General features: G+C 37.7%; 1 protein-coding gene across 3 annotated transcripts in view; it reads left to right on the top strand.

Moving 5' to 3' along the window:
• TPK1 (thiamin pyrophosphokinase 1) overlaps positions 1-22,736 on the top strand; it is a 312,036-nt gene that overhangs the window by 48,598 nt on the left and 240,702 nt on the right. For all 3 annotated transcript variants that reach the window (XM_041751936.1, XM_041751935.1, XM_041751934.1), the window contains one exon: positions 11,726-11,797. In XM_041751936.1, coding sequence (XP_041607870.1) covers positions 11,726-11,797 — 72 coding nt within the window. The remainder of the gene's footprint in view (positions 1-11,725; positions 11,798-22,736) is intronic.

The raw sequence follows: 22,736 nt of genomic DNA, 5'->3' as shown, positions 1-22,736 counted from the left end.
TTTTATAATATGAGGGTCATCAAACTTGGACAGAACCATTTATGTTTGCTTTGTGGTAGGCAGTGTTCTTCACAGAAACTCATTTAAACCTTTTAGAATCTAAATATACTGTAGATAGAATGATAGTAACTAGATACAGAACAAGGTTTGCAGGGCTTTCTGGTGTAATACATGGCTTTTTTTTTTTTTTTTCCTGGAATAGGCACTAAATATAAATATCCACTTAACCTGAAAAGCCTTCATGTAATCTTATGGCAAAAAATTTCCAAACTCTTTATTTTAGTTGCACCTCTGCAGAACATCTCCAGTTTCTTTAGATTTGTCTGAATTTATAATGATCAAGATACCATTTATTCAATATAGTATTGGATGTCCTAGCCAGAGCAATTAGGCAAGAAAAATAAATGCATCCAAATTGGAAAGGCAGCTGTAAAATCATCACAATTTCCAAATGACATATTATATATATATAAAAGTCTAAAGACTCCATCAAAAAACTGTTAGAACTAATAAATTCTAAGGTTGTAGGTTGTAGGTTACAAAATCAATACGCAAAAATCTGTTTTTCCCCCTAATAATGAGCTATCAGAGAAATTAAGAAAACAGTTCCATTTTATAGTTGCATCAAGAGCAATAAAATGCCTAGGAGTAAATTTAACCAAGGAGGTAAAAGACATGTGCGCTGAAAACGATAGTTCCTTGATGAAAGAAAGTAGAAAAGACACAAATGAATGGAAAATATATTCCATGCTCATGGATTAGAAGAATTAATATTGTTAAAATGCGTAGATTACCCAGGGGAACATACAGATTTAATACAACCCCTATTGAAATTCCAATGGCATTTTTCACAGAAATAGAACAAACAATCCAAAATGTGTATGGAACCATGAAACACCCTGAATAGTGAAAGTAATCTTGAGAAAGAAAAACACAGGTTGAGGCATCAAGGTCCCTGATTTCAAATTATATTAGAAAGCTGTAGTGATCAAAATGGTACGTACGGTATTAGCATAAAAACAGACACATAGGTTAATGGAACAGAGTAAAAGCCCAGAAATAAACCCATGCTTATATAGTCAATTGATGACAAAGAAGCCATGAATATAGAATGGGGGAATGACAATCTCTTCAATAAATAGTGTTGGGAAAATTGGACAGTCACACACAAAATAATAAAACTAGACCACTATCTTACATCATACATAAAAAATAAAATGGATTAGAGACTTAAACATGGGACCTGTAACCGTAAAACTCCCAAAGAAAACAAAAGGGGAGTAAGGTCCTTGACATTTGTCTTGGTGATGATTTTTTTTTTTCTTAAATATGGTAACCAAAGCATCAGTTGGGATGTCATTCTTTTTTTTTTTTTGGGGGGGGGGAGTCATTCTAAAAAGCCTATGCACAGCAAAGGGATAGCATTGCCAAAAGAAAGGACAACTTACTGAAAGGACAACTTACTGAAGGGGAGAAAACAATCATATGGAGAAAAGGGAACCCTTGTGTACGGTTGGTGGCAATATAAATAAGTGCAGCCACTATGGAAAACTATATGGAGGTTCCTCACAAAATAAGAATAGAACTACTTTATGACTCAGCAATTCCATTTCTGGGTATTCAGAAAAAACAAATATCTCCACACTTATTGCAACATTATTTATAATAGCCAAGATATGGAGGTATCCTAAGTGTCTATTGATGGATAACTATATAAAGAAAAAAATATATGTGTTGAAATATTATTCAGTCACAGAAAAGGAGATCTTGCCATTTGTGACAACGTCGGGGTGGGGGGGATCTTGGGAATATTATGCTACTTGAAATAAGTCACAGAAAGACAATCATATGATCTGTTGTTTTACGTGGAATCTAAAAAAAAAAAACCCAAAATTAAGCTTGTAGGTACAGAGAACAGATTGCTAGTTGCCAAAAGTGAAGGGTGGGGAAAAATGAGCCAACTGCGTTTGGGATTTTTTTTAATAGAAATATATTGAAATTAAAAAACCAAACATAAACATTTAAAAAACACCATTTTGCTGTTTTAAGGCAAGACAATTGGTTTTATTGCTTACTTTTCCAGTGTCTCTCCTGGAATATTTTGTATAATAGTCATTTAAGAGTAGTCCTGAGGATTCCAGAACCTAGAAAGGGATATTGTGTTTTACAAGGGTATTTTTTCATTCTGTAAGGAATTGTATTAAGTTGGGAAACTGTTCATCCCCAGACAAGTAAGGATTGAAGAAGAGTCACTTGATTAGTAGAGAAAGTAGCTGGAGTAAATTTATTATAAATGAATGTAAACAATCGGAAGAGGTACCCAACAAATATTTGAGTGTGTTTTATGCAGATGAGGAAGAAGCTGCAAAGGATCCTGAGAAGGAGTGGCCTGGAAGGTAGGAGAACCAATGGAGAGTAGTTTCCAAAAAACCAGGGAAAGAACATGATTCAGGAAGGATGGATGCAAGATGTGATCTAGTTTGTTATGCTATGGAGATGTGTCAGGCAAGATGAGAACCTATATTCAGCTGTTGAATTTTGGAATAGAAGGTCACTGATGACTGAGACACTGGTTATTTCCGGGAGGTGGTGGGATGAAAACTTCATTGAAGTGTGTTTTGATGAACACTGAAACAAAGGGATGGGGTGGCAGCTGAAGGTAGATGGCAGAATGACCATCTAACTTATCCCTTAAACCAGGGCCCTTTGCTAATGGAAGGGGGCAGATTTTATTATGCTAGTGCAACTGGGGTATATTGACTGGTCACTCCTGGTGGGTAGAGCCAGGGATTTCTCAGGGAGGTATCTGTTAATGTCTACTCTTTACTTTCTCTGAAGCAATTTCCTTTTTTTTTTTTTTTGAAGCAATTTCTTATATATGATTTACCAATGCTTAGTCCATTGGTAATTTGATTATTTTAATAGACTCGTATGAAATATTTCTTCAGAGCTTTTTAATACTTCTGCTTTTCCACATGCAATTTATTTCTTCAAAGAACAAAATGACTTGACGGTTTTGATTTCCCTGTACACACTTGAAAAAAATATTACTCTTAAATATAGAAGTTTGTAATATATGAAAATGAAGTTCAATACTCTAGAGATTTTATTTAACTGAAATACTTTTAGGGATGAGACTCATAATAGTGATCCTTGGTCCTCTGACAACATCGCTGTTACAAATAACGATTGGCATGTGTTTTGTCTAATGTTTGATTTTATCTGACTTCCAGTACATTTTTTTAAAACATCATTAAAACCTTGGTAACTTGCTAATGCATTTCAGTAAATTTTTTTGAAGATTTTATTTATTTATTCATGAGAGACACAGAGAGAGAGAGAGACAGAGAGAGAGAGAGAGGGAGGCAGCCTCCATGCAGGGAGCCCAGTGTGGGACTCAATCCTGGGACTCCAGGATCATCACGCCCTGGGCCAAAGGCAGGCACCTAACCACTGAGCCACCTAGGCATCCCAGTAAATTTTTTTTTTATTGTAAATTTTATTTAAATATATTTTCATTTAGGGTACTGGTTTTCAATCCTTTTTTGATCTCATACCATACTGGTTAAAGACAAAACAACCAATTTATGTTTGTTTATTAAAAAGTTACAAGTAATTATTGTGATATATATATATATATATATATATATATATATATATATATATTACTTAAAAATAATGATTCAGAGTTGGGGCACATGGGAGCCTCTGTCAGTTGAGTGTCCGACTCTTGATCTCAGCTCAGGTCTTGATCTCAGGATTATAAGTTTAAGCCCCACATTGGCCTAGTGTGGAGCCTACTTAAAAAAAAAATGATGCAATTAATGTTGGCTTTCTACTATATTTTTTAAAAGATAGATAGATTTATTTATTTATTTATTTATTTATTTATTTATTTATTTATTTATTTATGATTGAGAGCGAGAGGCAGAGACACAGGAGGAATGAGAAGCAGGCTCCATGCCAGGAGCCTGACGTGGGACTCAATCCCGGGACTCCAGGATCGTGCCCTGGGCCAAAGGCAGGCGCCAAACCGCTGAGCCACCCAGGGATCCCCTGGCTTTCTACTATTATTAGTTAATATTTCAAGGCACCATAAAAGTCTCAACTTTGATTGCCTATTAGACTCTCTTATGGTTTTGAAAAAATATGATGCACAGGCCCAACTGGCAGCATGTTGAATTATATTTCTAGGGAAGGAGATTGGGTTTTTAAAAAAATCTGTGATGCTCATACACAGTGAGGTTGATAGCTACTTCTCTATAGACTTTATTCATTTGTGATAATTGATGTAAATCTGAAGTTTGTATCTTACTATTATTCTTTTTTCCTCCCCTCCTTCCTGTCATCCTTTCCCTCTTTCCTATCATTTTTTTTCCTTCCTCCCTCCATCTGCCAATGTCTTCTCAGAACTGGTAAGATTGTATTTGAAACTTAAGAGCTAATTTTAGCTCTTAGTTTTAGGAGGCAGGAATGATGAGTTGTCATTTTCATGTATAATTATGCTTTTGCCGAATTTGTATTATCCTCAACATGTGTTGAAAAATATTTTTAAGGTACTCAGCCATTTGCAAAGATTAGTTTCTGTAAAAATCTGTCACACAGGTAAATTGCATCATCATAATGTATTGAGAGAGAAGTGAGTAATGGTGCAGTGATTATGCCTTTGTGTGGATCGAGCTCTTTTTCTTTAGGAAATCTCATTTATAATAAGTCATGATCATTTACTACAAGGACAAGTGAGGTGCTAGTTCCAAATAATATATCTGATAAGGGGCTATTATCCAAAATATACAAAGAATTTGTACAACTCAATAAAAAAAATCCAATGAAGAAATGGGCAGATGACATTTTCTCACTTTTTTTTTTTTTTAAAGTTTATTTTGAAAGTAAACTCTACATCCAACATGGGGCTCAAACTTAGACTTCTGAGATCAAGTCCAGTGTTCTACCAACTGAGCCAATCTAGTACCCCTGACTAGACCTTTTCAAAAGAAAACATATGGATAACAAACAGGTACATGAAAAGATGCTAAATGTCATAAATCATTAAGGAAATGCAAATCAAAACTACCACAAGAGATCACCTCATGCCTGTTAGAATGGTTATTATCAAAAAAGACAAGAAATAACAAATGTTGGTGAGGATGTAGAGAAAAGGGAATCATTGTGCACGATTGGTGGCAATATAAGTTGGTGCAGTCACTGTGGAAAACAGTATACAGATTCCTCACAAAATTAAGAATAGAGCTACAATATGACCCAGCAATTCTACTTCTGCATATTTATCCAAAGACAACTAAAACACTAATTTATAATTTTTTTTAATTTTTATTTATTTATGATAGTCACGCAGAGAGAGAGAGAGGCAGAGACATAGGCAGAGAGAGAAGCAGGCTCCATGCACCGGGAGCCCGATGTGGGATTCGATCTCGGGTTTCCAGGATCGTGCCCTGGGCCAAAGGCAGGCGCTAAACCGCTGCGCCACCCAGGGATCCCACTAATTTATAATTTAAACAGATAAAAACATCTCCATGTTTGTTGCAGCATTACTTACAATAGCTGAGATATGGGAGCAACCTGTGTCCATTGATGGATGAATGGATAAAGAAATTTTGGTGTGTGTACATATATATATGCATATATATATAGTGCAATTATTCAGCTCTAAAATAGAATGAAATCTTGTAATTTGCTATAATACGGATGGACCTTGAAGGCATTATGCTAAATGAAATAAGCCAAAGAAAAATCCCAAATGATGTTTTCTATATGTGAAATCTAAAACAAAACCTATAGATACAGAGAACAGATTGGTAGTTGCTAGAGGTAGATATGGGTGGTAGGGGAAATTGGTAAATTTTTCTTTTTCTGTTTAAATAAACTGGATTTTTTAAAAAATGATGTTCTGAAATAGAAATTGGATTTTTTGGTATTTGCTGTTCTGTTGTCCTTGCTTTACCTTCTAAATTAAAAGATAATCTTGAAATAATACATTTTTCCAAAATGAAATAGAATTGTCTTTGTCTTCCGTTGCAATGGGCTTTTTTCCTTGACTTTATACCTGAAATCCAGACTTTTGTACTCTAGTTACCCTTGTTGAAGTAATTGCTGAATCATTACTTTATAGAATAGTTTTTTTTTTTTTTTTTATATATAGAATAGTTTTTATTTTTTTTCCCTTGCTACAGGACTTTAATAAATTTATAGACTTTATTAAAAAAAACCAGCTTTATATTTACAGAAAAATTGTAATAGTGAAGAGAGTTCACATAGAATGGCCCCTACCATGTTCAATTTTTCGTGTATTAATATTTTACTTGAGTATGGTACATTCATATAATTAATGAACCAGTATTAATAGTTGCATCATTTACTCAGATTTCCTTAGTTTTTACCTAATGTTAATTTTCTGTTTCTGCGTCCCTTTCACGTATTTGTCATATCTCCTTAGGATCCTGTTTGTGGCAATTTCTCTTTGTACTCACTTCAGGATTTCCAGGTACCTTTGGAGTACTTGGGTTTTGCTATATTCAGGATTAGGAGTTTTCATCTTCTGCTATAATTGAAACCCCTTTGAGAAAGCAATTCTAGTACTACTGACTTTATGTTTGAGAAGTTGAGGCCAGTCTGTGCTGTTCTGTTCTTTAAAATGGAGTGTTTGTATTTTATAAAGAAAAAGTTCTCTTATTCTTGCAATCATGTCCTCTTGTCTTACATTTCTCTTTGAGATTGCCTTATGATACTTGATTTAAAAATCTATAGTCTTTATAGTGAGAGAGTTTTGCATAGCCTTTTAATTTTTTTGTGTGTGTGTATCCCAGAACCATATTGTTATGACAGCTTTAAAAATACTTGAAGTAGTACTATCCATATTCTTCCTTCCATGTTCCTGACTTTCCCTCTTCATATAAATTTTGGTAAATTTAGAGTCAAAGGCAGTGTCCCATGATTTAGTACCCCAGAGTGATGTGTTCTAGATTTTAGAATGTCTGCATTGAAGTATACTGCCATAAACTGTTCAGTTACATTAGGTAGTTTGGATGCTACTTTTTCTGCAACCTATGGATTAATAATCATGAGGGCTTTGAGTGTGAAATGAATGCCAAACTGATTTCATCAAGTTAAAATTCCAGAGGAGACTAGATGAAAAAAGGAAAGGAAGGACATCAATCAGCTCCTAGTACCTAGATAGAACAAGCTTAACATAAATGTTATATATAGAAATTGGTGAAGTAGTTAATTCTTGATCGTTAATGACTTAACGTATGGCACGGTTAAGATTTACTAATTTTAAACCTCATCATTCTTTTCAAAAATGCCTTCCCAGGTATTACCTTCATGAAGGTATTGGTTTAGAGGAGCAAAAATAGTGTGGATAATAAAGCTGTTCCATTCCCCCTCATCACATTGCTCTTTGAGCCACAAAAATGCTGAGTTTAAATATCAAAGAATCTGTGACAGAAGGCAGTTTCATTCCTTCATTTAAATATACGTATCATATTGTTGAATGCCTTTTTTAGCAGTGCAGACCTTGTCAGATATATTAAAGGACTATTGATTTATCCAAATTATTACCTCCTTGCCATTAACATTATATTGAACACTTACCATGTGTCAAGCTATGAATTTTTTTTAAAATTATTTATTAGTAAGGGAGGCAAGTAGTAGGGAGAGACAGGGAGAAAATATCAAGCAGATTTCCTTGCGCCCCCCCACCGCAGCACAGAGTCCTGGGGGAAGGGGGTTCGATGTGACCACCCTGAGATCACAACCTAAGCTAACATGGAGTTGGATACTTAACCAACTGAGCCACCCAGGTGCTGCCCCCAGGCTACAAATGTCCTGTATTGATGTTCTGTCCATGCTGAATGAATGGGTTAAAGTTTCCCTTCCTGCATTTTGATGCATGCTTGTGCCTCTTCCAATTCCTATGTAGATTGTTGCAACTTGACCCAGTCTGATCACTGCATTAACACTTAGTTTCTCTCTATAGAGTAGGGGAACCCCAAGTAATAGTGACTTAAGATAGAAGTTTAGTTTTTTTCACAGAAAAGAAGTCTGTAAGCAGGCATTGAAGTGGTGGAATGGAGGCTTCATGGAGTCATGGGGGACCCAGGCTCCTTCAGGCTGTTCTCTTGTTTTTGTGGAGGCCGAGAAAATGAAGGCCATTCCATTTTAAGTTCAGTGTTATCACAAGTACAGCCATCCCAGGCCCCTGTGAATAAGAGCTGAACTTTACCTTACTTCAGTTACAGGAAGAAAACATCTTACAGCTTAAAGTCCTAGAAAGCCCCATATTAGAATAAAAACAGCCCCAGCCAAGGGCAGGAAGCCCCTATTAGAATAAGAACAGAGCTCAATGCCCTTGAAGGCCCCATATCAGAATGTAAACAGAACTTGAGGAATTGCTCCCCCCCTTCTGGAGTTCCCCTAGACCAGCCCTTAAAACTAAGCTGAAACCCACCTCGGGGTCCAAGTCCCTGCTCCTCTGTGTCGGGTACACTTGGACCCGAGCTCGAGCTTGTAAATAAACCCTCGTGCGCTTGCATCGGTGTCGGCTCCTTGGTGGTTTCTCGGATTCGCGATCTTGGGCACAACAGTTTTGATCATCCTAGGTGGCTGCTCAAATTTTATTCAGCAGTTCCTCAATCCTTGATCCAGCTGGCAGGATGGAGGAAGAAAAGAAGTAGAGGATCCGAGCCCCTTCCATTTTAAGGAGACTCCCTGCAAGTAACTTATAAATAAGGTCTAATACATGTCAATTTGGCCAGGCTTAATCTAAAAACTACATTTAGCTACAAAGGTCTGGGATATATAGTTTTTCATCTGGACAGTAATGTGCCCAGTAAAACAAAAAACAGAGAGCAAAACAAAGTAAAAGCCAAAAATGAAGCAAAATGAAAAACCCCCTCAAAATTCTGTTGTTAAAGAAGAAAAAGAATATCCTGAGGCAGTTGCTGGTCTCTGCCACAGTCATTCAGTCATGCCACCCAAAGGAGCATCCTAGGTTCCCTTTACCTCTTGATAAGTGATTTTTGCCAACTCTCAAACCTCTTGTTACCGCTGTTTTAACTTGTTTATGCCTACTCCTGCTTCCCTTTGTTGGACCCTGGCTCACGGGTCCAACGTGTCCCGGTGGACGCCCCAGAGACTCAGACCCCATACAGGCAGATGCAATTAGCAAGAGGGTTTATTGGACGTTTGCGCAAACGGGCTCTCTGCCTCCGAGGAGGAAGAGAACCCCGATTAGCAATTACAGGTATCTTTTAAAGGCAAAAGGAAAAAAAAAAAAAAAACGCTTAAAGACAAAAGAATCGCGGGAGTCACATAGCATTCAGGTTATTGATTTCTCAGAAGGTCAACATGAACCTATTCAGGGACATTTCAATCAGGGCGTGGGGGGAAATGGTTTTCTTATCACAAACAGAATGCTTTTTGTTGCTAAAACTTCAGGAAGGCATCTGGATGGCTGCCTCTGGATTAGGGCTGGTCCTACTCACGGGGGGGGGGGGGGGGGGGGGGGGGGGTGTTTCTTCACCTTCTCCAGAATTAGTGGGAATCTTCACCTTCTCCATCCTGAAATCAGAGATGGCTCTGAGGTCCTTTATTTGCTAGTTAACTCTAAATGAATTTGTAGTTGTAAAGGTGTGTACTGCCATCTTTGGTAATCCACTTCTTACAGTGGTTGTTGTAAAATTGTTCACATTGTACTGTAATTCCATATTCTCACCTTGCTTTTGTTTACATGTAAATAAATCAGCCACACTCCACCTCTGCCTGAGTTCTGTGTGTCCTACATGTGTTCATGTACCTCGATCTCAGTACCTGTTTTCGTCAATAGGATGTAAGTCCTAGTAGGGCCAGAAGCTCAGCAGTGCCTGAACAGGAGTAATTTGTGCCCTATATAAAAGCCTGCTTGAATGAATGAATGAATCCCGGCCTTTCTTCCTCTTCCTTCTCTCCAAAATTTAAGATTGTTCCTATATTTAAAGAGCCTTCTCCCGACTTTGCGGCCATTTCCCCTGCATTTCTCAGAGTTCACTTTTTATTTTTTAGGAAGAGGCATCCGCCTCCTGGTTTACTAACTCCTTGTTCTCTCCTCCCTGTCTTGAGGCTCCGTCTGTGACTTTTCAGGTTTTGCTTTGAGATTGCCCCTGCTCGTTGGCCTCTTCTGGTTGTTTAGTCTCTGCGACATCTCTGCAGCAAGCTGTGTTATTGACAGCGCATTCTGGGAAGTGTGCTCTTTGCTCTTGTACCTTTCTGGCTTTTCCTTCTGCATTTCCTTTGTTGATGTCCTTCAGCTCTGTAGTGGTGAGCAAAACAGTATGGTGTTGCTTTCATCCTTTGTTCTTTTGTCTCTACCCTTTCTTTGCAATATCTTAGCTTCTGGGCTGCTCTCTGACCTTGGCTATTATCTCTGTATGCGTGATTACCAAATAGACACAGATTGCTTTTACTATTCATTTCTGCATCCCTTTTAAATCCTTCCTGGATGTCACAATTTACACTTCTCTATTTAAACACTGTGTCTGAAATCTCTGTTGTTGGTCTTATGTCTTGGGTTCCTGTCATTAGGGCATTGCTTCTGCAACTGCATGGTAGTAACCCTAATGGCAAAGGATAGCAATTTCCTGTGTGGTGCTTTCCTTGTCTGGAATGCCTCTTCCTTTATTCTTTCCAACTTCTTTTTTTTTCCTTTTAAGGAAAAATCAAGTTCAAAAATCTTCATTTCACAAAGATCTCTAGGGTGACACCAGGCCTTATTGACTTTCCGGGCTTTGAACTCCTGCCACACTCATCTCTGTATTACCTGCTCCTCTTCATATACTTCCGTTGTACTGTAGGATAAATCCTCTTCATTATAAATGTTTATCTCACAGATACTCTGTAATCTTATTTCTCTTTGTACTCTCAGTGCCTGCTGTATAATCAGCACTTAAGAATGTGTGCTGTGGATGATGGCATCCCCTTTTCATTTCCTTATCTTGTTCCATTTCTAACACTGAGATTGCTTAAAAAATTAATTTTTCTTATCATCAAACAAACATTTCTCTTCCATAAATGAAAAGGAGTGCTTGGACTGAGCTGAATGACAGGTTTTCAACAGCCTGATTGCATTTTGCTTTGCACTATTTTTAGTACATAATAAAGGGCTTGAAATGATTGTTAGAGAAGTAACTTTTCTCTGTCTTTTGAGTGTCTTCATTTTTTTGAGTGTCATCTAAAAACTTGGAATAAAAGAGCCATGAAAAGAGCTAGTGGGATTCTCTGCATACACAGACAAAATTTTGTATGGGGAGGAGAGAGAGAATGTGAATAAATGAGAATGAGTGTAAAAACACGTGTCCTCCAGGCCCTACTGGTTGGTAAGTAATGTCAGGATGATGTCGGACCAGACAGACAGAAGAGGAGTTGTGTCAAAGGAGTGGATGCCCCTCACCCCCTATAAAAAGAAGCTTCCCCAATTGTTTTTATGATAAATTGTTTTTTTAATCAATTCCTCAGCAATATAGCAATGTGACAGACATTGAATAAAGTAGATGTAGTTAAATATTGGTGTCTTTTAAAATTAAGGTATGAGAAATTAGCTGTGGTTGAAATTTAGCTCTGGAGATGGAAAATCTGGATTAGTAAAATGTTTCCAGACTCAGATGAGGGTAACAGAGGCCTCTGACTCCATTCACCTACTTATTTCACTTTTTTTTTTTTTTTTTTTTCATAGGGAAGTTGAAATACTGCCTTGTCGTTCTAAATCAGCCTCTGGACAAATGTGTTCGCCATCTTTGGAGCAAAGGTAATCTTAATTAGTGTTTGTATTTCCTTACTTTCTTAATCTATTTAGGATAATAAAACTACTAAATATTCCAGAATCTAACTACAATACCAAAAAGTGGAGCTTAAAGTAATTTAATTATTGAATTATCAGGTGAATGAATCTGCTTTTATGCTAAGCAGTTTCTGTGGGTGGTTTCCACAGCATGGACCCCGAAGGACAGAATTACAATGTAGCATCACTACTCTGTATTTCAGATCCACTATGTAGTTCATCCTGAGTACTCACTGTTTGTTGAAGTGTAAATAAAAAGCCACAATAAAAAGCATCATTCAAGCCTCACTCATCCTAGCATCCAACAATGAGATATCTGCAGGGTGACCAGATTTGCAAAATTAAAAAAAAAAAAGAGAGAGAGACTAACAATATACTAGAATCTCTAGGGATGCTGAAAAATATAAACATGCAGTAGATTTGCAGAATTAATACTTCTGTGAGTTTTCCTGTAAGAAACAGGCTTTATTAACTGCTTTTTTTTTTTACATTATCCTTTCGTTTTTATAGCATTAGCTCTAGGCTAGAAAATAGTATTAAATATCATTTGCTGTTTTGAACCTCGGCTTTTCCATGAAATCTTGAGCTTTTTTCAAAGGGGTTACTTGTGTTAAGGTTAGCAATGTAAATTTTAAGCCAAATTAGATAGGCAGAAGAACATGATGCTTGATATATTGATGCATATTCCAGATGATTCTCTATTGTAGAAATCTTTAATATTCTCTGCATCAAGGTTATGTGTCTTATAATGCAAACCTGTCAATAGGCTCACATCTGCGGACAGAGGTAGTTGTGATACTAAGAGGGAATAGATCATTATGGATGATTTTGTATAATGAATTTTTATTGTCCTATGTGATTACCATGAAAACTCTTTATTCTAAGTTTAGCCAACTGAAAATGTCACATTGTTCTACTGAAAGTTGGAAAGTTATTTAATCAGTAACTTCACTGTCATAGAACTTCTCACTTGCTTGTAATTAAGCATTCAGATGCCATCAGAAAGGTCTTTTTGTTGTCAGTTCAGTGCCTAGTGCTGTGTCTGGCACGTAATTGCTTAGTAATTATAACCAGTGAAAGAATGAATTTAATATGATTCATATTGCTAATTAATACCAAAGTAAACTGGTTAGGCACATCTTTTTTTTTTTAAATTTTTATTTATTTATGATAGTCACAGAGAGAGAGAGAGAGAGAGAGAGAGAGATGCAGAGACATAGGCAGAGGGAGAAGCAGGCTCCATGCACCGGGAGCCCGATGTGGAATTCGATCCCGGGTCTCCAGGATCGCGACCTGGGCCAAAGGCAGGCGCTATATCGCTGCGCCACCCAGGGATCCCGGTTAGGCACATATTTTGTAGCTGAACTCATTATCAGGTTTTATTATATTTTTAGGAGAGTGTGTGAACAGCTGTGTTTTATCGCACATCTTAAAAATAAACAAAATAATCATTGACAGGAACTGCTGGAAATCTTGGGTGAGGAAAACCACATGTAGAAGTCTCATTTCAGAGGGGTGAAGGGTCCTATTTTGTCCATAGTGTGAAATAATGTAGATTTTTTTTAGCTGACTGAAGTTTCTCATTGCATTAGTTTCCTGCAATGATTTTGATTCGAAAAAGTTTCACGCTGGACACACACCAACTATTTATTTAATTTGTGTAAGAAATGAATGCTAGGTCAGTCTGTATACATGGAAAGAACTATAGGTATAGTAACATGGAGTGAAATGGTTAGATAAATCTCATTTCCAAAAGAACTTTTCTTTAGGTTATCTATATGTGTTTTCATATGTATCTCCAGGATAATTCTTGGCTCTCTGGAACCATTAACCATTGTAAAGAGTGGAACTGTTAATAAGTACTGAGGAAAGATAGAATAGGGTTTTTGTGATTCTCACAAAGAAGCTGTGATTTTTTGTTTGTAGTGTCCTGTTGTGTGTTGCTCGTCTTCTAAGTAAAAGGAAAAAAAATGGGTATTGGGCACCTGGGTGGCTCAGTTGGTTATATGGATTTGGCTCAGGTCATGATCTCAGGGCTGTGACATTGAGCCCTGCATCAGGATCCACACTCAGCAGAGATTCTGCTTAAGATTCTCCCTTGGTCTCCCTCTGCCCCTCCCCTTACATGTATGCATGCATGCTGTCTCTAAAATAAATAAATCTTCTTAAAAAATTGGGTATTGAGGAGGAGGTATAGACACTTGTTTTGATGAGCATTGGTGGTTGTATGAATCATGGAATTCTACTCCTGAAACTAATATTGCACTGTATGTTAACTAACTGGAATTTAAATAAAAATTTGAAAAGAGAAAACAAAAACCAAACAAATAAAAAGAAAAAAAAAATAGGGAAACTCTGAGCTTGAGTTGCTGATGTTAACAAAAGACAGCAGTCTACAAAAAAGTATAGAGCAGCCTTCAGAAGGGCCTGGGACGGAAGGTAGTATTGTGGCTTGGGATTTGAGCAAGGGCTAGAGGCAGCGTGCCTGCTCCTCTTTGTCCTGAATGTGGGACATTTTCTGTAACTTTCTGTAACAAATCTAAAGATTTGTGAAGAGCAGAAATCATGGGGTGAAACCCAGGCTATTATATCAAAACACAGACAAATTCGAAGGCTGTTACACATGTGTAAGTCTTTTATATAAAATCGATGATTTAACTTACCTGAAGACTTCCGGAAAGTAGGTATTTCCTGAGATTTCTTTAAGGGGAAAGACTATTTTGAAGGTTTATTACTTTTGCAATGTTTACTTGATGTATTATGCAATTATTTTAAATGACTCGAGAAGGGATTCAAGGGAGATTAAAAGGAGAGAAGATTTTAAATGTATTTTCTCTTTAATACCTCATGAAGTTTCAGTGATTTTTCTTGGTTATAGGTCTTGGTCAGTTTTAATCCCTGCCTGTCCCAGCAGTTTGTGTACTTAATTTAATCTGGAGATATAAAACAAGTATGTAGGTAGGTAGAGGAAAAGGCAGATAGGATGGTAGCCAGTATCTAACTTTTCTGTAACTACCAGAGGTTAATGGCATTTGTGAAAAGATACTGCTCTCAGATTTCTTAACTTTTTTTTTTTTGAGTCTTTGTCTTCCAGTAAATGTCTTTGTCACCCTGAAATATGTGATAAGTAGAGAAAAATCGGAATGTCTGTATTTGAAGGATTCTACTTATATCTTGTGCAGATCAGTTATTCTCTCCTTGGGGTCACTATGCTTACCAGGACCTTCAAAGGTAATAGGAGAACTCTGAATTACATAAAATTAAAAAAACAAAAACTAATAAAAAAATCTGACATTCACTTACCTGGGATGAGGTTTTAGATGGACCATATATCAGGTTTCTAGGCATTTGACTTCTTAACGTATATCTTCATTTTTAATGTGAGTTCATGGCTTTTCTGTCTTTTCCATTTGATCCATAGAACATGGTGGCCATGGGAATTAGATTATGAATAGATTATCAGATTACACTGATGCCAGGTACTTATCTACAGTGTGACACTCTTTTCCTTTAAAAGCAGTTGGTTTTTATCACTTGATTTCTCTTTTTTCAGTTCTCTGGTAACCTTCAGATCATGCCAGGGTATGAGCACTCTATCTGGTTCATTTCCAAGGAGGATTTAAAAAGTTGAAAACATTTTGACAAATCAGGCAGGTCTTTGAGGTTAAAAGGAGGATGCCCACGAAGTGTACATGAATGGAAATAGAAACAACGCCTTTGATTTTATAGCATCAGTGTTTTCCCTTCTGGTTCATTTGTAACTGATGCTTGCTGAGGACATTCTAGATCAGGCCTTGCGTCCAAAGCTGGGATGTAATGGTGGGCTCTCAGGTGGCTACAGTTGAGTTAGGGGAGCATAGACTAACTGTGCTCCATGAGGTGTTTCCTCATGAAGGCAGCTCAGATGCTCTGAGAGTCACAAGTCCTTAGAATAAGCTCGCTCATCTTTGTTTCTTAAGTACCTGAAATTATCATAGTATTTGATTGACTGTACTTTGGTCATGTTTGTATGCCTTATGCTTTCTGTTTTTTAAATAAAAACACCTTATATAAATCATTTTTTAATAGAATCCTGACTTGCTTTACTAATTAAACTGATCTCGTGCTAGTAATTAGTATTGCCATCAGTTTTAAATTTTTTTTTAAAGATTTTATTTATTCATGAGAGACATAGGGGGAGAGGCAGAGACACAGGCAGAGGGAGAAGCAGACTCCCCATGGGGAGCCCAATGTGGGACTGGATCCCAGGAGGCCTGGATCATGACCTGAGCCACAGGCAGATGCTCAACCGCTGAGCCACCCAGGCTTCCCAGTTTTAAGTTTTAAATGATGTAGAAATCTGCTGTAAAGAACCTTGCTTTGACAGTTTTGTTGTATTACTCCTTTCCTTTATAAACTGTGTATGCTAGGAATTGGTAACCTCCTTTTAACTGGTTATTTGAAGTTGAGCTCACCCAAGGTTAGAAAATCTGTATTATGTAAGGTTCTTTTTTTTTTTTCTTCTATTCCCATTTTTCTATTCAGTGGGATCTCTACCTCATTTCTGGTGTCCAGTGGGATTATTCTCAAAATAAGAGAAATTGAATACGTGCTATTTTTAGGTGTAGATTGATTGGTTTGCTTTAACATACGTGGTATCAATCACTTGTTTTAATCTTACTACATATGTTAGTATACTTTATTCCTATTAGAGGGATTTCCATGGAAAGATGTTTTTTGATAATTACCTTAAAATTTTAAAATTACCGGCCCCTGGACGCCGCCGAGTAAGCATCGTTAAAGTCTCCCTTCGCACTGCCGTCACGTCTAATTCAGTCTCCCAAAGAGCCTGAGCAGCTGTGGAAGCTCTTCATTGGAGGTTTGAGCTTCGAAACAACCGAAGAGAGTCTGAGGAGCCATTTTGAGCAACGGGGGACGCTTACGGACTGTGTGGTAATGAGAGACCCCAACACCAAGCACTCCAGAGGCTTTGGGTTCCTCATGTACGCCACTGTGGAGGAGGTGGACGCGGCCGTGAACGCTCGGCCACACACAAGGTGGACGGAAGAGTCGTGGAACCAGAGGGCTGTCTCCCGAGAAGATTCTCAAAGACCCGGTGCCCACTTAACTGTGAAAAAGATTTTTGTTGGTGGCATTAAAGAAGACACTGAAGAACATCATCTAAGAGATTATTTTGAACAGTATGGGAAAATTAAAGTGAGTGAGACCATGACTGACTGAGGCAGTGGCAAAAAGGTTTTGCTTTTGTGACCTTTGACGACCATGACTCTGTAGACAAGATTGTCATTCAAAAATACCCTACTGTGAATGGCCACAGCTGTGAAGTAAGGAAAGCCCTATGGAAGCAAGAGATGGCTAGAGCTTCATCCAGCCGAAGAGGCCGAAGTGGTTCTGGAAACTTTGGTGGTGGTCGTGGAGGTGGTTTTGGTGGGAATGACAACTTTGGTGGTGGTCGTGGAGGAAACTTCAGTGGTGGAGGTGGCTTCGGTGGCAGTCGAGGTGGTGGTGGATACGGTGGCAGTGGGGATGGCTATAACGGATTTGGTAATGACGGAAGCAACTTTGGAGGTGGCGGAAGCTTTAACGATTTTGGCAATTACAATAATCCTCAAATTTTGGACCCATGAAAGGAGAAAATTTTGGAGGCAGAAGCTCTGGCCCCTATGGTGGTGGAGGCCAATACTTTGTCAAACCAAGAAACCAAGGTGGCTATGGCCGTTCTGTCAGCAGCAGAAGCTATGGCAGTGGCAGAAAGTTTTAATTACTGCCAGGAAATAAAGCTTAGCAGGAGGGGAGAGCCAGAGAAGTGACAGGGAAGCTACAGGTTACAACAGATTTGTGAACTCAGCCAAGCACAGTGGTGGCAGGGCCTAGCTGCTGCAAAGAAGGCATGTTTTAAACAATACTCATGTGTATGGGCAAAAAACTCGAGGACTATATTTGTGACTAATTGTATAACAGGTTATTTTAGTTTCTGTTCTGTGGAAAGTGTAAAGCATTCCAACAAAGGGTTTTAATGTAGATTTTTTTTTGCACCCATGCTGTTGATTGCTAAATGTAATAGTCTGATCATGACACTGAATAAATGTGTCTTTAAAAAAAAATTTTTTTTTTTTAAATTACCTTAATGCTTCTATTATAGCTGTCTCTGGAAGGGCTAGTCCTGGTCCTTTTTTTTTTTTTTAAGAGTCAGTTTCTACATACTCTGTGTTTTGTTTTCTCTCAGGCCTCCTATCTCACAGCTATTTCTTTGTGCTTGTTTAATGATTGATTTAAAAAAGTGGACATTTGTTCCTTCTTTGTACATAGCCTAGATTATTATTTATTCATTTTGCAAACATCCTCTCATCCTTTAAAGTCCAGCACCAGTGCTGCCTCTGGTGAAGGAAGGTTCCCTTACCTTACCTAGGTAGAGTGATCATTTTCTTAGCATTCATATTGTTTTTCTATTACTTATAAATGTCACCTTATCCATCCTTGAGGAAAAGCACCTTGAAAATGGATACAAAATGCTTTGCCTGAGGGTGTTTTCTCTTCTCTTCTGTGAGACTAGCCTGGGAGGGTAGTGATTGTAGGTCATGTTGGCAATTTCTGGAGGCCATTGTTGATCTTTAATGCTTTCGAGATCTTGGAAATCCTCCTGCCCTGCTGGGAGCCCAAGAGCAGGTACATGCACAGGGGACCTCTCTCTTCTGATTCTTCGGTCCTCAGCCTTGGTTTTAAATGATGTAGAAGTCGGCTTCTGCTAAACTTGAACTCTATCACTCATTTCTTTCCCCCTCTGCTGACTCCCAGATGCTTATTTTGTATTTCCTTGTACAACTAGTTAGAACTGAAGTTTTCATTAATCTCTTGTTCTTCCCACATAGCTCATGTGCAAATGTAACACCTTTTGCCTCTATGATTTTATGCCTTTGATGGTTGAGGTGCTAACAAATGTGTCATTGGAGTATATCCTCTTTATTCATAAAATTATTATTATTATTATTATTCATTAAAAGAAGTACATCTTCTGCTCTATACAAGAGTAGAAAATTATGCAGTTCAACAGTACTCCTATCTTTTGACATTAGTGTCTAAAGAGGTTTATCATATATTCTTATTATAATACTCTTAAAGCTTTAAAATAATTTTATGAAAACTGTAGATTAACTTTATTTTTGTGATATATAAATGATTTCTTCTTTAAATTTCCATCTTTAATTATAGAGATATGTGTGCATTATAAAAATTTAAAACATCATGGTTTGTAATGAAAAAAAAATCAGTTCCTAGTAACTATTTACTATTCTCCTTATTGTTTCATGCTTAGATTTTTGCCTTTTTAAATATTTCCTATGAAACGATTTTCATACGTATTTTTCAATATCAGGGTAATAGATGAAATGTTATTACCAAATAAGAAAATGCCCCTAAAATGATGAGTGCCAGGCCATATGATTCTGTATGCTTCATGGCAGGTAGTGTAGGCATTTTAACTGCCTGTTGGACTTCATTGTTTATGCCACTAAGGTCTGTGTCCTAATTAGTAGATCAGTTTTGTTTTGTTTTGTTTTTAGATTTATTTATTTGAGAAAGAGAGCATGTGCACACAGAGAAGTGGGGCAGAGGGAGAGAGAGTCTTTAAGCAGACTCTGTGCTCAGCCTGGAGCCCAATGCTGGACTCTATTTCAGGACCCTGATATCACAGCCTGAGCCGAAGCTAAGAGTTGCATGATTAACTGACTGTGCCACTTAGGTGCCCCTAGTATGTCATTTTTAGATGTGACCAGAAAATGGCTTCCAGGTTAGCAAAGCTACTTATGTTTTATATATAATATGCATATAAAAACTACTCACATTTACTCCATGTTTAATATTTAGTTGTATCTGTGTGCACACGTAAGCTTTCTTTTGCCTGATGTTAAGCCTCACTGGAGTGATCCTGATGTGTGGTTAATGAGAGCTGTATGAGCATGTTGTTGATAGTTACCCTTGCTCAGGAGACTGAGCTGCAGCCTTTGTAGTGTGGTATCCTTGGTGAAACAAAGTACAAGGAAAAAAGTCCCAAAGAATTCTAGTTCTATGCTAACTAGATGGGGTAAAGCCTAGAACACATCAGTAGACCATCCCCTCTGGATAACTCTCCAGGGGCAAATGCAACATACTGCATTTCTTTTCTTTCTATTCTTTAGATCAAGGTACTCGGGAGTTAGGTGGCCTTCCCTGAAATGCAGATTTGCCATGTTCATCAGCAATTCCCAGCAGTCTGTAATGAGAAATAAAGGTTTTTCTGTGGTGGTTTTTCTCTATTTCAGTTCAGAATACAGCTAATCCATTTAGTGTGAAAGACTTCTGAAAGAACATGCTGGAGAAGCCACCAGAGAAACATGGCGGAGTTGACATTTTCTACCCCATTGTATCATGTGTTGTGCCCTTCAGAATCTAGAAGCATTTATTTTTACCCAGATCCTACTTTAAACGCTATATACTGTTGTGTGGTAGATAAATATTAGTGTCTCTGTGTGTATTAAGTGTTTGTCCTACTTTGCTTAGTGGCTTCTCCCTTGTAAGAGGGTGTTTCAAGGCCAGCTACATCTGGAAGTTTATTTAATCGAATATAGAGGAGTTGAATATTTCCATTGGTTAGTATTTGTATATAATTATAGATTAAAAACTAAATTGAACTCTTCTGTAGTATTAGTCTTTGGGGGAAGCTGAGCCTCTCTGAGCTTTTAGTTTTACAAGAATAGCTGCTTGGAATCTTTGGGAAGAAGCTGCCACTGGGAGGCAAAACGATAGTGAGAGGGTCTAACCAACGGGTTCTTTACCACCTCACTGGAAGACCATTTAGCTGAGAGAAAATCTGGTCCACATTCCTTCCATGTCTAGCATTCACTGGTGATATTTAGCCAACCTGAATGGGGCACCAGAGGAGAAGACCTTAGGGCAAAACATTTGTTTAAGCTACTACAAGAGGAAATATTCTATTTTTTGAACACATTCAGTAGAACTGAACAGTGTGAATCATTTAATGGCAGATTCTTGACGGAAATAGTGACACCTTCTAGTAAGGCTTCATTGCGATCTAAATAGTTAATTATGAGTTTAACTTTTAGGTATAAGCTGGTTATGACTACCTGGATAGGTAAAATAGCATGTACATTTTCGTTACTTGAGTATATTGGGGCAAAGGCCTAGCAGAATGTTCTCTGGGAAAATGCTAGGCTTTAGGTTTTCAGATTTTAGTTAGGATGATCTGGGAGGCATCTGTTCTAGTAATGAGTAGCTTAGTCATTAGACTTAAGAATCCTGTAATAGTTAAGCTTATCACAGTTTATTGAACTACCAAATTGACACCATTTGTGTCATTTTCTGTGCTTAGTGTTTCGCAGAACTTATGCTTTGAGCACATTTAAAGTGAACATTGAGCCAAAGATCCAATGAGCAATTTGCATACTTCGTTCAGGTCCATTAAGTAAAACAGTTATGTACAAGCTGTGGTCCCTGTAAATAAGGCTGGCAGAAAAGATCTGTCCCAGTCATACAGAAACATTTGGGAGACTACAAAAAGATTATTTGATATAGAAGACATTTCAGTATATTAGTGGCATAGCACAAAATCTGTTTTGTTTGATATGAGACCGGAGACCTAATTTTACCACTCCTATCTCCAAGATGATGGTCCATTTCTAGTGAAAGAGATCTTTTATCATTCTGGGTATTATAATACAAATATTATCAGATACTAAAGACCTCTGTTATTTTCATTCCCAAGATTCCCTCCTAAGCTTTGTGTTATTCTAGTAACCATAATAACATAATTTGTAACACAGTTTCAGTACTTGATATTTGAAATACATCTGGGGGGTGCACCTGGGTGGCTCAGTTAAGTGTCCAACTCATGATTTTTTTTTAGAAAGCTTTTCTTTTCTTTTCTTTTCTTTTCTTTTCTTTTCTTTTCTTTTCTTTTCTCTTTTCTTTTCTTTCTTTTCTCTTCTCTTCTCTTTTCTTTTCTTTTTTTTTTTTTATGATAGTCACACACACAGAGAGAGAGAGGCAAAGACACATGCAGAGGGAGAAGCAGGCTCCATGCACCGGGAGCCCAATGTGGGATTCGATCCCGGGTCTCCAGGATCGCGCCCTGGGCCAAAGGCAGGCGCTAAACCGCTGCGCCACCCAGGGATCCCTCAACTCATGATTTTGGCTCAGGTCATGATCTCATGGGTTGTGAGATGGAGCTGCGTGTCGGGGCTCTATACTCAGTAGGAGTTGGCTTGAGATTCTCTCCCTCTACCCCTCCCCACACTCATGTTCTCTTTCTCTCTCTCTAAAATAAATCTTTAAAAGATATTTGAAATACATTCATAAATCTGGTGTACTTCCTAATTCATGGTACTTTATGTAAACTGCTGCACTTGGTATTCTAAAGAAAGGTCATTTTTAAAGACCAACCTTCACAGCATTACATTTTCTAATATGTTTACTAAAAGGCAAAAAACTCTTACATTACTCTGTTTTTTATTTTTCTTTTTTTCTTTTTTTTTTTTTTAATTTTTATTTATTTATGATAGTCACAGAGAGAGAGAGAGAGAGGCAGAGACACAGGCAGAGGAAGAAGCAGGCTCTGTGCACCGGGAGCCTGATGTGGGATTCGATCCCGGGTCTCCAGGATCGTGCCCTGGGCCAAAGGCAGGTGCCAAACCGCTGCGCCACCCAGGGATCCCTACTCTGTTTTTTAATCCGTATTTTTTTTGAGCATGGTCTGTGTCAAGTGATGTGCAAAAACTGGGATACCAGTGAGAAAGACACAGACCTTTTTCTTAAAGTACTTATAATCTAGTGTCTGATGTACCCATTCCCAACGTACATGTCAGAATTGTCACTGTAAAGTGTATTACTGTTAGGGACTGATTTGTTTTCCCTC

This window comes from Vulpes lagopus, chromosome 4 (assembly GCF_018345385.1).
Source record: "Vulpes lagopus strain Blue_001 chromosome 4, ASM1834538v1, whole genome shotgun sequence".
Classification (NCBI taxonomy): domain Eukaryota; kingdom Metazoa; phylum Chordata; class Mammalia; order Carnivora; family Canidae; genus Vulpes; species Vulpes lagopus.
Note: the sequence above shows the minus strand (reverse complement) of the source record. Positions and strands in the feature narration are given on the sequence as shown.